The 14,971-nt window shown below is 54.1% G+C and overlaps 1 protein-coding gene across 4 annotated transcripts in view; it reads left to right on the plus strand.

Annotated features, from left to right (window-relative positions):
- The window catches only part of NAP1L4 (nucleosome assembly protein 1 like 4), a 41,981-nt gene extending 33,778 nt beyond the window's left edge, over positions 1 to 8,203 (plus strand). For 3 of the 4 annotated variants that reach the window (XM_077862837.1, XM_077862838.1, XM_077862839.1), the window contains 3 exons: positions 1,250 to 1,279; positions 1,707 to 1,763; positions 7,014 to 8,203. In XM_077862837.1, coding sequence (XP_077718963.1) covers positions 1,250 to 1,279; positions 1,707 to 1,763; positions 7,014 to 7,052 — 126 coding nt within the window. In that variant the 3' untranslated portion in view covers positions 7,053 to 8,203. Of the gene's footprint in view, positions 1 to 1,249; positions 1,280 to 1,706; positions 1,764 to 3,381; positions 3,420 to 7,013 lie in introns of all 4 variants that reach the window. The other variant, XM_077862841.1, reaches the window with a different exon arrangement.
- The last annotated feature ends 6,768 nt before the right edge of the window (positions 8,204 to 14,971 follow it).

Here is a 14,971-nt window from a genome sequence, read left to right on the forward strand (position 1 = left end):
AGAGGTTAGAAGGGGGAGCCGCACTCAAGACTGCTTATTAGACCAGGATCCCGATTTCACCACTCATAGCTTTGTGGCCTCTGTGCTGCAGTGTCCTCATCTGAAAACAGGGTTAACGGTAGACTCTGGTGACTTGTCAGGCTCTTTAAAATAGCACCTCTAACAAAAATTTAAAAAAATAAAATAAAATAGCACCTCTTGGCACCATTACATAGTGCATGTTAGGATGAAGGTAAACTTCAGGTGTCTGCTATGTTGGAAACCTTGCACAACAGCTGGACATTGTTGCAGGAGGGAATGGGTCTTCCACGTTCTCTAGGCTTAGCTTGCTTTTCCCATGAGCTCTGCAGTCACTGTGGAAGCACTGTTCTACGTCACTGTGAGGTGTGTTTGAAACAGGACCCTCTAGGCCCTTCCACGTCAAGAGTGAAATGATAATACTTAGAACCTCAGAAGATCCACGCTTGAGCCTGTTGGAGGGTAGTTCCAATCTGAGCTAAAATGTAGTTCCCTACAAGACATCAGACCAAGGTCTTTCCCTCTCGGAGGCTGAAGGGCACTGGGGGGTGTGTGGACCCCACCAGCCCTTAAGCCCTTAGAAGTTTTGTGTGGGCTGTCACTAAGGACAGGCTCCAACGAATGAAATGTTTGTAAGAAAAAGCCTACTAAATTTTTATGTCCCTCGTGGCGTTCAGGCAGTAACGATAAGGTTTGTTTTGTGTTTGATCTTGTTCTGAGTCTGATGTGTGGAGTTTGAATGAGAGTCTGACCTGTGGTGTCTTTGGACCTAGAAGAAATTCATTCACAACCAACCAACTACAGTGTTAGGCTTCTCTTCACACTTAAACACCAGGGTTTTATCACATTTCTAATAATAAATACCCTTGTAGGAGATATAAAATACTATTGGAATTCATGTATCTGCATAGTAAAATGCTCCTGTTTGGCTTAGATTAGCCAGTTTCCCAAGGGGTCCCAATATGGTGTCATGATGACCATCTTATTCCTGCACCCTTCCCCATCCTCAGGCCTTGTTTTGAGTGGTTTTCAGATACCCAGCATCCTATGAACACAGCAGGCCTCATGGCTAGATGGCCCCACAGCATCAAGGGCCAGGATGCCCAGAGGCTGGGCCATGCTTCTGCTTCCCACAGGCCTGACCAGTGGGGGGCACTTGACAGGGACTGTGCCTGGGTCAGGCTGCCCTTGTGCTTTAGAGACCTAAATCCTGTTTCCTTTCTTTTTTCAGTTTGAAGAGGGTGAGGAAGGAGAAGAGGAGGTAAGACATGGTGAACGTGGAGCATCTTTTCCCTGAGGCTGCACTAGGCTTCCCCTGCCAGAACAGTTGGAGGTCATGGAACCTTGTGTGGAGCTGCCTCGGGGCCTCCACCCTGTTGAAGCCAGTGGAAGGGGGTGGTGGACGCAGGTGCTGGCCCTCTGCCCAGTCGCCAGCCCCTCGATTGACTTAGGAAATGTTGGTTTAACAAACAAATCGCATTTTCAGCAGTGTGTTTATGTCCATTATCACTGAGAACAAAAAGGTGCCTAGAAATCATTGTGTCCAGAGGAAGTGACCTAAGCACTTAGGGACCGTGATCATGGATTTCCTGCTGAATTCGAGGGTGGCTTTCATTTGTGTGGAGTGTGTGCAGATCCACAAGAGTTTAAGTCCCGTGTGTTCAGCTCGCTCTCATCCTTTTCTGCAGGAGTTGGAAGGTGACGAGGAGGGAGAAGATGAGGATGATGCCGACATTAACCCTAAGGTCAGTTGTTGGGGAGCTGCCGTGTCCACCGATGCCATGCTGCTGTGCTGTTGGGTTGTGTCCCCACCTGGCGTGCCTGTCCTGCTCTAGTTAGAACATGGAAAACAGACCAGGAATAGGCATGAGTAGCCCCTTCGGTAGGATTTAGTGCTCGGTGAGTGTCCAGTGAAGGAAGGCTTTCCAAGCTTACTCAGAAGCTCTTTCTTTCCATAAGCTATTTCAGGAGAGCAGCTTTGTTTTCCAGTCCTTTCAGGGTAATGGCTGAATGACCACATCAATAAGCTGCCATCTATTTGTTTTTGGAAAAGGTATAAAGAAGGAACTTCGGGGGGTTATTTTTTTTTAATAGAGTAATTGAATTGTAGACATAATTTTGTAGTTGCCTATGGGCTGAGAATATTCACAAGCTATGTCTAAATACCTCTAATCATTGAAAGTAAACTAGGAAGCATTGCTAAAAAAACAAAAACAAAAACAAAATGAGAGTGGCAACCCCGTTAATTTTACCTGAAGGTCTGAATGTTTACTGATGGTCAGATCAACTTAAATGAAGTTGCTTTGCCACTTAACACATCTCTTAAATCCAGAACTGCTTTAATGTAGTCCTGAAGCTGTAGTTTGAATGTCCTCTGTTTGCTAGCATGAGAAATTGAAAGCTCACTACATCTTAGTATTAAATACATCACAGGCTGTTGGAACACTCAACTGACCTGCCATTTATAGCCTGGGTCTCGCTTTAACTAGACATAGTTTGTCCTCCGTTTTTGCCCAAAGTGGAATGTGCACTAAACTATCAGTGTAATAACCCAGCTCTGTAAGTGTGTGTGTGTGTTTGTTTTTTTTTAACACCCAAATGTTTCTGTAAATGCATGCTTTACAGCTCCTTCTAGGGAAGGATGAGAGGTGGGTTTAAGACTTTTTTAAATGTACCATATAAATACTGCTTTGGGAATAAGCCTACAGACATACTCACCTCTGCACAGTTGGCCTATCACGGGAGAACTGTAGTGCAAGCACCCCTGTGCTCAGCTCTGTAACATGGGGGCCCTGCCTCAGGTGGCTCACACTGGGCGAATGGGGGAGGTGCTGACACACACATTCATGGTTTGGATTTAAGAACAGAGACTGAGGATGGTTTGCAGGGGGAGCTCCGTTACTCCGTCGCTTGTCACTTCCTTCTGTTGTTTGTCCTCTTCTCTCTCCTTGCCAAACCTGTCTCCTGCCACGTCTGTTTTCTGGAAGGGCATTCTCTCACAAGTAATCTGGCACAGTATAGGGTTGTCAGGACTGGCGCTCCGTGGATCTTCATTGGTGGGGCACAGGGGTGGGATGATAAACTGGGAGGCACCAGGACCGCCAGCCCTGTGCAGCTAGAAGGGCCCGGGTCTTGTCTTTCAGAGGGATTTGTTATATCTGAGTCTGCACACGTGGAGGCAAACAAGGGAGAAGGGATGTTTGGTGTTAAATGAACAGCTGTGGTGGGTTGGGGTTGCTCATCTCAAGCTCAAGATTTTGTAGTCAGTCGTGTCATGAGAAAGTGGCTGTTTCCGCCTGTTTAATCTTGTGCATTTTGCTTTCTTTTTTGCTGACAGTTCCTTTCAATTTTTTCCCCATTTAGGTGTAATTTTTGTCTGTTAATCATTCATGCGTTTCTAGGTAAGGTGGAATTCCATTCATTCCTAATCCAATCTTCTGATCTGTGCTTTATAACAGTGCTTTATTGTGACTTTGTGGATAAAGAGGAAGCTGTTGGCCAGGCACACTTCTAGTGTGCTAGGCTGAGCTCAGGGCTTTCTGAAGAACAGTATTTTTGCGCAGGTGTCTGTTGTATGTACTCCTAAAACTGATCGTCAGAAACTACATTTGGCTCCTGTTGCTGAGCCCAGTGTTTGTTGCTGACCACGGAGAGGCGTGACTGGTGTGGCATTTTTATTGGGGACGGGACTGCCCTCCAGGAGGAGCACAGAGCGTGAGGGCCCTGGGAGGTGGACACTGTGCAGTCTTCATGAGGACCGTGTTGCACGGGCCACCCTGGAATGAGCCACACCTGTGCAATAGGAAGCAGCCCACTGTGCTTTTTCTTGATGAGTCTCAATTGATTGTTTCTACTTTTTAAATTCAGGTGTGGTGCAGACCAGTAGGTCATTAAGGGCTAGCTGACCTTTGAATGTGCTAGAGTTACTATCTCCAAAGCTGTGGTATCTATGTGGTTTAGTGTTCGGAGCAGGTGCTGTTGCGTGTTATTGGGAGTACTCTGACTGGCTGGGGAAGAGCTAGCTGTGCCCACCTGCCACCCCTGTCTGCCACAGCATGGGCCATTGCAGCTCTGTTCCAGCCATCAGCTCCTCGCCCTTGGGGCACACTGTCCTCACTTGGGGGTAGGGGTGGGGCGCCTGGTCAGAAGGTGCCACAGGAGGCAGGTGCAGTGATGTTCATCCCTGGAAATGTCAGGGGTTCTTGGTGCTGTGCTAAGAGCAGCGGCAGTCAGTGTGTAAAGCAGGGCCTGTGAGAGCTAGGACTTGAACTTAAGGCTTCCTGCTGATCCTGACATTTAAGCAGACCACAGGCCTTTGAGAGTCTCTCTGCATTGCCTTCCTGTCTGCTCACTCGGGTGGGCTCACATAGAGAACTAAGAGGTGAAGAGGTAGCACAGCTATCTCCTGGTTAAGAAACGTCATAACTAGGTGAGATGAAGAGACACCTGGATCATTTACATGCATATAGGACAGTGTGTTCTGTTGCTCTTGATTGATTCCTACTGCCCCACATGTCTTTTTTTTTTTTTTCTCCTTTTTTTTTTTTTTTAATTTTATTTATTTGAGACACACAGAGAGAGAGATAGAGAGAGGCAGAGACACAGGGAGAGGGAGAAGCAGGCTCCATGCAGGGAGCCTGACGTGGGACTCGATCCCGGGTCTCCAGGATCACACCCTGGGCTGCATGTGGCGCTAAACCACTGCGCTACCGGGGCTGCCCTACCCCACATGTCTAAAGAATTGACCAACCAGGCTTGCTCCACCCCTACCCCTCTCTCACCCTGCCAGTCACTGGGAAGCATCCTTAACCTATTCAGCCTGAGTCTCTCAGACAGGGGACCCTCCCTGGCACGTGACTGCAGTATCAGCCAGCACCTCAGTAGTGTCATCAGATCCTTGTCAGGGGCCCAGCTTCTCGGATCGGGGAGGCCATTCCCTCCATAGTCACACAGGCTTTTGGGCCCTGGCTGTGTGCCGCTGGTCAGCTGTGTGCTTGGTGGCAGTTGTCACCCGTTAAAATTTGGCTTTTAAATGGCTCCGTAACAGGCAGGTTTGGGTTGTTAGTTTGTGCCTTGGAAATACCCAAGTCCTCTCCCTTGATAATCAGTGGCATTAAGTAACCCGGCTGCCATTGGACTTTGTGGCCTGAGACAGAGGATGCTGGGTTTAGTTGTCATCCTGTTTTGGCCTGTGTCACAGGCTGAAAACAAGTGTCTTATTGATAAAATTGACATCAGAAGCTTCGGGGTTCTGTGTTGACTTTACAGCCGAGGGCCCGTGTCCGTGCAGATGCTGTCCTCAGCTGGGCCACCTGCCTGCCTCCCTGCCTGGCCCTGTGCTCTCCAGCAGACTTTATCTAAACCCCAAGCTGCTGAAGGTATCTTAAACAAATAGATAATACATTCTCCTGGTTAAAAATAAATATATCATTCAAACAGCATATACTGTAAAATGCCCAATGTTATAAAACACTGTATGTGTGTAACTCACACGTATTCAGGAAGGTGTGCTGCCTGCCCGTTCCCATGGTGTTCCCACTTCTTAGCTCCATCTTCTCTAACCCACCTCCTTCTTGGAAATACAACTGTGGAAACACACACTTCTCCCCTCCTCCTCAAAACGTTGCCAGCTACTCTCCCACCCCTGCCATGGCCATACCAGGCTGGGAGCACCTCCTCGCTTCTCCAGCCAGGCTTGAGAGCCAGTGGGTCATTTCCTTGGCCGCTGACCTGGGCTGCCTCCAGATCCACAGTTTGAGTTTGATCTTTTCCAACCTGGATTTCTGATCAGGTGTGTTTTGTTTTGGTGCCTGGGTTCTTCAGTATTCTAGATGAGCAGGACCCCCTCCCAGAGTGTCCCACTGCTGGGCGGTGCTGGGCAGAGACCTGGGGCCAGTCAGACCTGGTGGGTCCCAGCGATGTCTGTGTGCTCTTCCCTTTAGACTTCCAAATAAAGAGCTTATTAGACCAGGGTCTGAGATCATGGTTGTCTTTAGGAATCCTTTATGTGTAATTTTCTTTGTATCTTAAATGTGATTTCCCAAAGAATGTAGTCCCAGCTCCAGTCATAGAAGGTGTCAGTTACTTTATCCCACATGTTCCTTTGAGCCTGTAATGCAGGGATTTTTTTTTTTAGACTCAGTAGTAGGCTTGACACATTGTATCAGAATAATTTATAATCTTGGCAGCCAAGAATTACAGACTTCTGATCAGTAAATGTATTTACTCAGAATGGTTAGTAATCTCGTCTGTCTCTCAGGCTGTTGTTGGCCTCCGCACAGAATGCGTGGGGTTGCTGACTGCGCTTTTAAACGGTGTGAGATGTGTTAGGTTGTACTGAAGTGAATGTGCTCCTCTGGGGGCGGGGGAGGCTCTCTCCCTGATACCTTTCTGGAGGGATAGACATCCCACTTGGGGAGGGACTGGGAGGATCAAGCCATGCCTGTGTGGAGCTGTTGGAATGGCCTCCCAGCTGTGGTCTGCTGGCACAGCCCGTTAGCAGAGAGCACTCTGGAGTGCTGGCAGGACTCTGGGGCTGCTCAGCTGCCTCTGGCCCACCCTGGAGTGGCACTGTTTCAGGTGCTGAGCCTGTCTTAACGGGAGGCGAGGAACAGAAAAGGGAGCCTGCTGCTGTCACGTGGGCAGGGGCAGGGGGTTGCCCGAGGCTCTGAGGCTGCTATGCAGTGTTGGAGCATGGGCTCCCTTCTGCACTGAGTCTCCGACCCTGACACGTTCCTCCTTCCCAACACACGGGCTGTGACTTAGACTTATGGCATGTCTTGAAACCAGAAAGGCTGCCCTACTGAGACTTTATTTCTGGGAAATTGACTGATTTTTTTTTTTTTTTTTAATTACAATCTTAAAAGTATGTTTGCAGTAACCATCGTTTCAGTAAGAATGAAGGCAGTCAATTGAGTCTTGGTTTGCATTGTTGGTTGGCGATACCTGGTCGACAGCATTGGTTCCCTACAAGTCTTGTCTTCTCTCGTTGACAGAAGGAGCCCAGCCAGCCATCTGAGTGCAAACAGCAGTGAGGAGTGAGCGTCCCGCAGGTGCAGCGTCGGGGACTGGTCATGGCGGCGGCACCACCGTATTGGCAGTGCTTCTAACTTGTTTTCAAGTGCATGATTTTGACTTTAACTTTTCCTTTATCCTTATTATTTTGCTTAACCTGTACAGTGGCAACTTAAATGCATTTCAGAAATAGGAGGTTTGATTCCAGCACCCTCTATGGCCTTGGGTGCAGTGCAGCTCAGTGGACTTTCCCAGGCCCTGCCTTCCGGAGGGCTCCGTAGACCCTGGGGGGATGGGGTGGTGGAAGGTCAGTTGACGCCAAGGGCAGTTGTCTGGGGATGTGGTTCCAGGGCTTCTAGAACCAGTCACACCCCTCCACAGCCAGACTGGATCCTTCTTCACTTGAAGAAACCCATACGCTTTGTGTTTGCCACCACTTGGTCTCCTGTGCTCTAATCCTCTCAGGAGAGCTGATAGAGTAGGGTCCTGTTCTCCTTAGAACGTTCTTTCTCTGGTTTTGTCTTCCTCAGGGTGGGGTAGGGGTTGTGGTGCACCCTAGCCCTGAGGCGTGAGCATTTGTGGTTCATCTTTGTATTTATTTATTCTTTCCTCTTTGTGAGGGCTTGGGACACATGCTGTCACTTGTCCTTACAGTTTCTGAAACCATGTGTGTGACTGGTGACCTGGTGACTCGCCAGGTGGGTGTGGTCGTGGCTCCCAGGGAGTGAGGCCTGTGTAGAAGGAACCTCGCTCCGTCCTGCCTTCAGCTGAGGGCAGGAGCTCGTTTCCACGACATGCAGACCACACGGCTTTGGGGGGCGGGTTGCGGGCAGAGTGCCGGGGTTCGCCAGGCTTCTGTGGTGAGGGGCCTAGGCTGGGAAGCACTGCTGTTAGTGTGTACGTGTCAAGTCTTGCTTTGTCAGTACCCCCATTTCTTGGCCCCATGCTCATCTTGTCTTAAAAGCCCTGGGTTCAGAGTGACCTGTTTTTGGCTGGCGTGTGTGGGGTTTCCGAGTGTGTGACCAGGGTCTCTGTTGCCGGGGATGCAGTGTCCACACTGACCAGGCCTGTAGAGTGCTCAGCCTTACTTATAATACATTTGTAACTGAATACGGTGTTTTCAATTTGTACAGAATAGTTAGAATATTCTATTAAAGTTGTGAAACATGAATCCTGTGCTGTGTAGTCTCTGTGGGGAACCTGGTGGGAGGAGTGGGCAGGGGTACTGGCACCTGCCCCCACGCAGCAGCTCCTGCTGTGGTTGTGCATCCTCTTTTTTTTTTTTTTTTTTTTTTTTAATTTTTATTTATTTATGATAGTCACAGAGAGAGAGAGAGAGGGGCAGAGACACAGGCAGAGGGAGAAGCAGGCTCCATGCACCGGGAGCCCGACGTGGGATTCGATCCCGGGTCTCCAGGATCGCGCCCTGGGCCAAAGGCAGGCGCCAAACCGCTGCACCACCCAGGGATCCCCGGTTGTGCATCCTCTTGAACTGCATCTGTAGAGCCCTGGGGACGGGCAGCCCCCGGGCTTTAGGCCTCAGCCTTTCCGCGTTGTTTTTGAGGCTTTTACAACCGGTTCTTAGGAAGAGGCTCCAACGTTTAGTTTCCCTGTTACACCTACAGACCCACCTCACTGTCAGGGTGGGCTTCGACTCCCTGGGTGGGCCCCTTGCTACCTGGGAAAGAGTCTGCTCTCCCCTAGGAGAGCGCTGTATACCTTTCAGGTCCACAAGGCTCCAGGAAGGAAGATTGTCGTGTAGGGGCCACTTTTGATTGATCTTCTCACTGGTACTGTACTGGTGGAGCCTCCATCCCTTCATAAGAGGGAACGCTACCCCCAGAAACAGCTGCTGTACAAGCCTGTGCTCAGAACCTAACCAGGGAGGGCAGCCCTGGTGGCACAGCGGTTTAGCGCCACCTGCAGCCCAGGGCGTGATCCTGGAGACCCAGGATTGAGTCCCACTTGGGCTCCCCTTGGGAAGCCTGCTTCTTCTCCCTCTGCCTGTGTCTCTGCCTCTGTCTCTCTGTGTGTGTCTTTGAATAAATAAATAAAATCTTAAAAAAAAAAAAAAAGAACCTAACCAGGGAGTTACAGGTGCTAGGAGAAGGCATGCATGCAGCTTCTCCTGCAGCCCAGCTCACCTGGCGCCTGCCTGGGGGCCTGGCTTCTTCCTGGGAGTGTCAAGAAGGAGCGGCAAGGGCCTCCAGTGCCCTAGACAACTGGAACCAGAATGTTCTCACTACTTGAAGGACCTGGGTCTGGCCCCCCACCCTCCACCCGACAAACCTGCGGGTGCTAGGGGGTGCCTTGTTCCAGCTGACCCAGAATTAAAACCTCATCCCCTGAGGGCAGTCTGCAGAGATGATGCCTGAGTGCTGCTCCCCATCCTCTCAGCTGGGAGCACCTCTTGGGCATGGGCCCCCGGACCTTTGGGGTAGCTTCTCGTCCCTGTGGACTCTGACTGGTTCCCAAGTTCTTCAAATGTTCTGTTCCCCTGGAGCACCGGAATGAACCTATTTGTAAATCCACAGCTTATGGGTCACTACAGGATTAGCAGCAATTGCACAAAATGATGTGCTCAGGTGATTTGCAGGAAGTTCGCAAGGACAGTTTCAACTCTGGGAGCATCCGATCCCACTGGCCCAGGGGTCACTCTGAGCATGACCTTGCAGAGGAATCCTTTCCTACTGGTTCCTGACCATCCTCAGTGGTGACGGACCCATGTTCACTATGAAGCAATGGCCTAAAGATTGCTGGGCCTTGCTGATGAAATGCGGGTCACTTAGGAAGAGTTTTCTCTGATTGGCACAGCCCTGGCTGATGGGCGCTGAGGAGATGGCTGGGGTGGGGGGGCATGCTCTGTAAGAGCCTCTCTGCCCAGCGGTTCCTAGGCTCTGGCGGAAGTCCAGGGTGCATGTGTGTAGAGTGCGTGGCCAGTGTGTGCTGTGGTGGTTTGGAATGTCTGACATTGGGGGTGGAGGCGGGCAGCCTGGGCCTTCCCTCAGAGACTGGCCAAGTCCGTGCCCCTGAGAGCGGGGTACTTAGGAGCAGGTAGTGGCCAGCCCCGTGTGGGTATGCACCTGCACACTCGCGTACACAGCGGCCACCTCTGGAGTCTGGCCTGAACGGGAAGCTGGAGAGAGCGACTGGGCACCTGGGGTCAGTGGGACGGGGAGTTGGACGGCCTGGCTGTTGGTGGTGAGCTGCGTGGTACAGATGGTACCACAGCGGGCAGCGGGAGGAGTGTTTGGATTGTGACTGTCTCTGGAGGCACTGGGTTCCATTTCCCTGTGGGATAAGAGTGTATGAGCGTGCCATACCCACCCACGTGTGGGCTCAGTCACAGAGCGGGGTCCCTATGGCCTCCAGGACCTTCTCTGGTGCTTCGTTGTCCCAAGTGGGTGGCATGACTCCTGCTCAGAGCCTTGAGAAGCTCTGCCTTCCCCAGCTGTCCACTGCAGTGCTGCCTCCTGGCCTGTCTAGCTGTCCTCTGACCTCACCCCTGGGCAGTCACAGGCAAGGGAAGGCAGGCTGTCCCCTGGCCGAGGAGCCTGGCACGTGCAGCCTCCGTCCAGGCTTCTGTTGGCACCTCAGGGAAGGGGTCGGGGTGCTTGCAGCAGCTCCAGTAGTCACTGGCTCCACATGAGCCAGCCTGCTCTCCCCGCTGATCCCTGAACTGCCTGGAGCCAGGCCTTCCTGGCCTCCACTTTTGGTCCCCCCCCCTCTTTTTTTTTTTTAAGATTTCTTAAAATTTATTCATGAGACAGAGGCAGAGACACAGGCAGAGGGAGAAGCAGGCTCCCTGCTTCCCCCAATGTGGGACTTGATCCCAAGACCCCGGGATCACGCCCTGAGCAAAGCTGAGCTACCCAGGCGTCCCTTGGGCCCCCAGGCCATCATGGAGCTTCTCTCAGGGTTCCTGAAAGTCCAGGGCCACCTCCCATCCCCATGACCTCTGTGGCCCATACCCTCCTCCTTCCTTAGACTGCCCCTGGTCCACCCTGGTTCTGTTGGAGGCCACAGGTCTCCTGTGTCACCCAGACCGCCCATGCAGACTTGTATGGACACAGGTGGCTGCCCCGGGGCTCAGCTGCTGTGTCTGAGCCACCAAGTATGTCCACCTCTGCACTGACTTCTGGGAAGTGTTCGGCTCTGTCCTGGCAGAGTGTGGGGCACAGCCCGCAACAGGATGGCCTAGGAACCTTGAAAACGTGGACCGAGTGAAGCCGGATACACGGAAGGGCCTGCGCATGACCCGTTTTTGTGGGTTCTAGAGCCCACGCAGCAACCAAGGCTGCCGGGACGGCAAACGTGCGGGTTAACCGGGGCACCCCGGGAGAGGTGAACTCTTGGAACTGCTTCGCGTGGGTATGTCTGGTTGTGGGTATGTAAACTGTGTCTCAATGGAGCAGCTTTTTCAGAAGTGCCCCCAAATCCGGGTCATTTCATTTAAAAATTCCTGTTTTCCCATGGGTGTATTGGCAGTTGTGGCCACCCAGGGCCAGGCTAGTAGCCGAGGTTGCCCACACCCTCATCCGTAGCACCTGCTCCACTCTGGCGACCAGTCTGCTGTAGGGGTTCATGGCTACCGTGTTGTGGCCCTGACCCACGCCCTCCAGTGGCCTGCACTCCCGCTCCCCTCCAGAAGTCAGGCCAATGGCCCGTGCTCCCAGGGAGTGAGTGCCTTGGCCTGGGGAGGGGGGACGCCCTGACCTCAGCCAACCTGTCGTGGTGATACTGCTGGCCTTTGGCCTGCCTTCCGCTCAGAATGAGTCTTCCCCGTCTCCTCCGCCCCCAAGTGCCCAGGGGGTGACCGGAACAACGCCAGGTGGGCTGCAGAGGGGGCCCCAGGGTTGGCAGGGAGATGTGCTCTCCAACCTGGCCTTTAGCCTAGGCACACTGAGAGCACCTCCGGCCATCAGCCAAGCCTCTGGTCCAAGAAGAGGCCACTGTGGGGTCAGCCTCCGTTGGAGGGCACTGCCACCCTCACCCCTTGCCAGGCTCCAGGACCCCTCCTCTGCTGACACTGACCGAGCTTTCTATTCTCTGGATCTGGTGTGATTATCCAGGCACCGAGGCTCAGGGCACAGTGGCCCGCAGAGGCCTGCGTTCCCACCAGGAGAGGGAGGCCCAGACACCGTCTTGAGGCCAAGTCATCTCGGTGCACTTGGGTGGAGCCCCTGCCCGCCCCAGGATGTCACTGCTGAGCCATTCCCTGCCAGCCTGGCCCGGCTGACTCAGCTCAGTGACGGTGACGGCCGGATGTTACTTTCCCTGTCAACCCAGCAGGCCTGCCTGGCCCAGCCGGGCTCCTGGAGAAATGGGGCAGATCCCTCCCCCCCCCTCCATGGGCTCCTTCCTCCCACCCGGGCTGGGGGCTTTCAGGAGCCCGGGGAAGGCAGTCCCGTCTCTGAACCTCCTTGGGGCTTGGCGTCTGCTTCGGGAACATGGGGAGAACCTTCCTTCCCAAAGCCTTGGTCCAGGCAGGGCTGCCCACATGGCCCTACCCGCTGCCCACCAGCCTGGAGCCAGCCCTGGGTGGACTGGGCACTCCAGGGGGACACAGGCATTGCTGGGCGGAGCTTGGCGGCTTCCGCCTCAGGCTGCAGGGAGGGCCCGGGGTCTCGGCCGCCCCCATTTCTGGCAGGGGCTGGAAGATGCCAGCAGAGCTGCCCTCCCTGAGCTGGGAGAGCTGAGCAGAGGAGGGGACTGTGAGGTGCTCCCCCAGGCCCAGCTGTGGCAGGAGAAACAGCCCAGGAAGGTGCAGGGCCGGGGGCTCACCACCTTGCTTCTGGCCTCCAGACCTGGGAGTAGAGAGATCTGTGTTGTCCCAAGCCACCAGATGTGTGGTCACTTGTCCCCACAGCCCCAGGACATTCACGTAGGTAGGTAGAGGAGTCCAGGTAAGATGCTCAGAAGTGCGGGGCAGCAGAGGGGCAGGATGGATAGGGCCTGGGGGGGGGGTGGCAGCAGAGTGAGTACGAGGACTCTGGCCTTCAGGGTGGGGGGTGCTGAGGAACCTGGGCTAGGACCCCCAGCCCCTTGGCAGCTCCTGAGGGGGGCACGTACACAGAGCCTAGAGACCACAGGGCCCCTGGGCTGCTGGTACGAAGGAAGCCTCCAGGGGTCCCCACCAAGAAGAGGGGCACCTCCGTTCCCCTGGTTCCTCGGCCATACAGCCTCTGAGTCCAGCATTTCCGTCCATCTTGCAGACATCCGCAGGGCACGCCGGACGTCTCCCCTGTGCTGCCTGGGGGAGGCCCGGTGATGGGGAGAACAACTACACATCTTTGAAAACCCAGCTCAAAAGTCAGCAGTGGTCGGTCTCTGGGAAGCCTTGACCCCACCCGCCAAAGCCAGCTAATGCCACCGCTGTGTTGGTCCTCACCTGCCACCAGGCCGTGTGGCAGGACGAGGGGAGGGTTGGCAGCAGACACCTAGGGCTTTGTTAGTGGCCGGGGTGGTTGTGACAAAGGAACATTCGAGGCTTGTGCAAATCCAGGCGCAGGTGGGGCCCCACTCCCTCCAGGGGCGCTGGGGTGGGGGGTCCTAACCGCTCCTCCAGGGGCTGGGGGCCCCAGGCGTCCTGCATGCCCTCCACCCTCTCTAGGGAGGACACTGATGGCATTCAGGGAGCACCCGGATATTCCGGGATGACCTCTCAAAGTCTCTAATGGCATCTCTTGTCACATTAGGTAACCCCGAGTAACCACACCAAGTGGCCTTCACAGGCTCCATGGAGACAGCACAGGCTGTGGCCGCCGGGCTGGAGAGCAGCTGCGTGAATGCAGGGCGCCTGGCACCTTCAGCGGGGAGCGTGAGCGGCGGGCGCGCGGTCTCAGAGCAGTCACACGGTTCACAGTCCTAGCGACATCCTGCCTGTGTGTGGGGCGTCCAGGGGTGATCGTGCCTCATCGCTTAGGTCGCTTACAACGATCGCACAGCCCAGCGTGGCCTGAGCACCACCAGGCGAAATTGCAGGGTTCTGCCCAGGAAGGGAGGCAGGCGCCTGGGGACACTCGGGACACAGACCAAATAGAACAGTACATGTGCACGTGTCCCCCGTCTGCACACACGTGCATATTCACATGTAGACACATTTCTTAAATTGTGGGCAAAATACACATAAAATGGGCCATCTTCACTGACTCTAAGCCACAGCTCAGGGCCACTATGCACATTCACACTGTTGTGCAGCCGTCCCCACTGTCCGTCTCCAGGACTGTCCATCGTCCCAAACAGATACTCTGTCTCCCTGAGACACTGACCCCGTCCCTCCCCCGGCCCTGTGACCACCGTCCACGCTGTCCCCAGGAGACACTGACCCCGTCCCTCCCTCAGCCCCTGTGACCACCGTCCACTCTCTGTCCCTGTGAATTTGGAGACTCTAGGGCCCTCGTGTGGGTGGAATCCTTCAGGATGTGTCCCCCAGTGTCTGGCCCGTGTCACTCAGCATCACGTCCCCCAGGTCCACCCACGCTGTGGCAGATGTCAGCGCGTCCCTCCTTGTTCAGGCTGAGTGACCGTTCAGCGTGTGGATGGCCCACATCTTGTTTATCTGTTCTTTTGTCGTCAACAGACACGGGTTGCTTCCCGTTTGGGGGCCAGTCTGTGGGGGCAGGAGTGGGCGTCCCCCCAGGGAGCCGCCGCATGAGTCCCCGGATGGGACCCTTGGATAAATATTAGTAAACAGTCCACCCTCAGGGGCCGGGGTGGGCTGGAGCCAGATGTCCTGTCTGTCCCGTGATGACTGCCCGGGGCCTGCAGGTGCTGACCGCCGTCCACAGGGTGGCAGCCACACCCTGTCCACCTCTGCCCTCCCGCCCACCCTCCCGCCCTGTGTTTGGTGCATTCCTTTCATTCAAGCTTGCAGAGAGGTCCCGTGTCCCCAGGAACCAGGCCCTGGGCAATCTTTCCCCGTGGGCTCCCCGCCCCT

The sequence above is a fragment of the Canis aureus genome, chromosome 21 (genome assembly GCF_053574225.1).
Source record: "Canis aureus isolate CA01 chromosome 21, VMU_Caureus_v.1.0, whole genome shotgun sequence".
Lineage (NCBI taxonomy): Eukaryota > Metazoa > Chordata > Mammalia > Carnivora > Canidae > Canis > Canis aureus.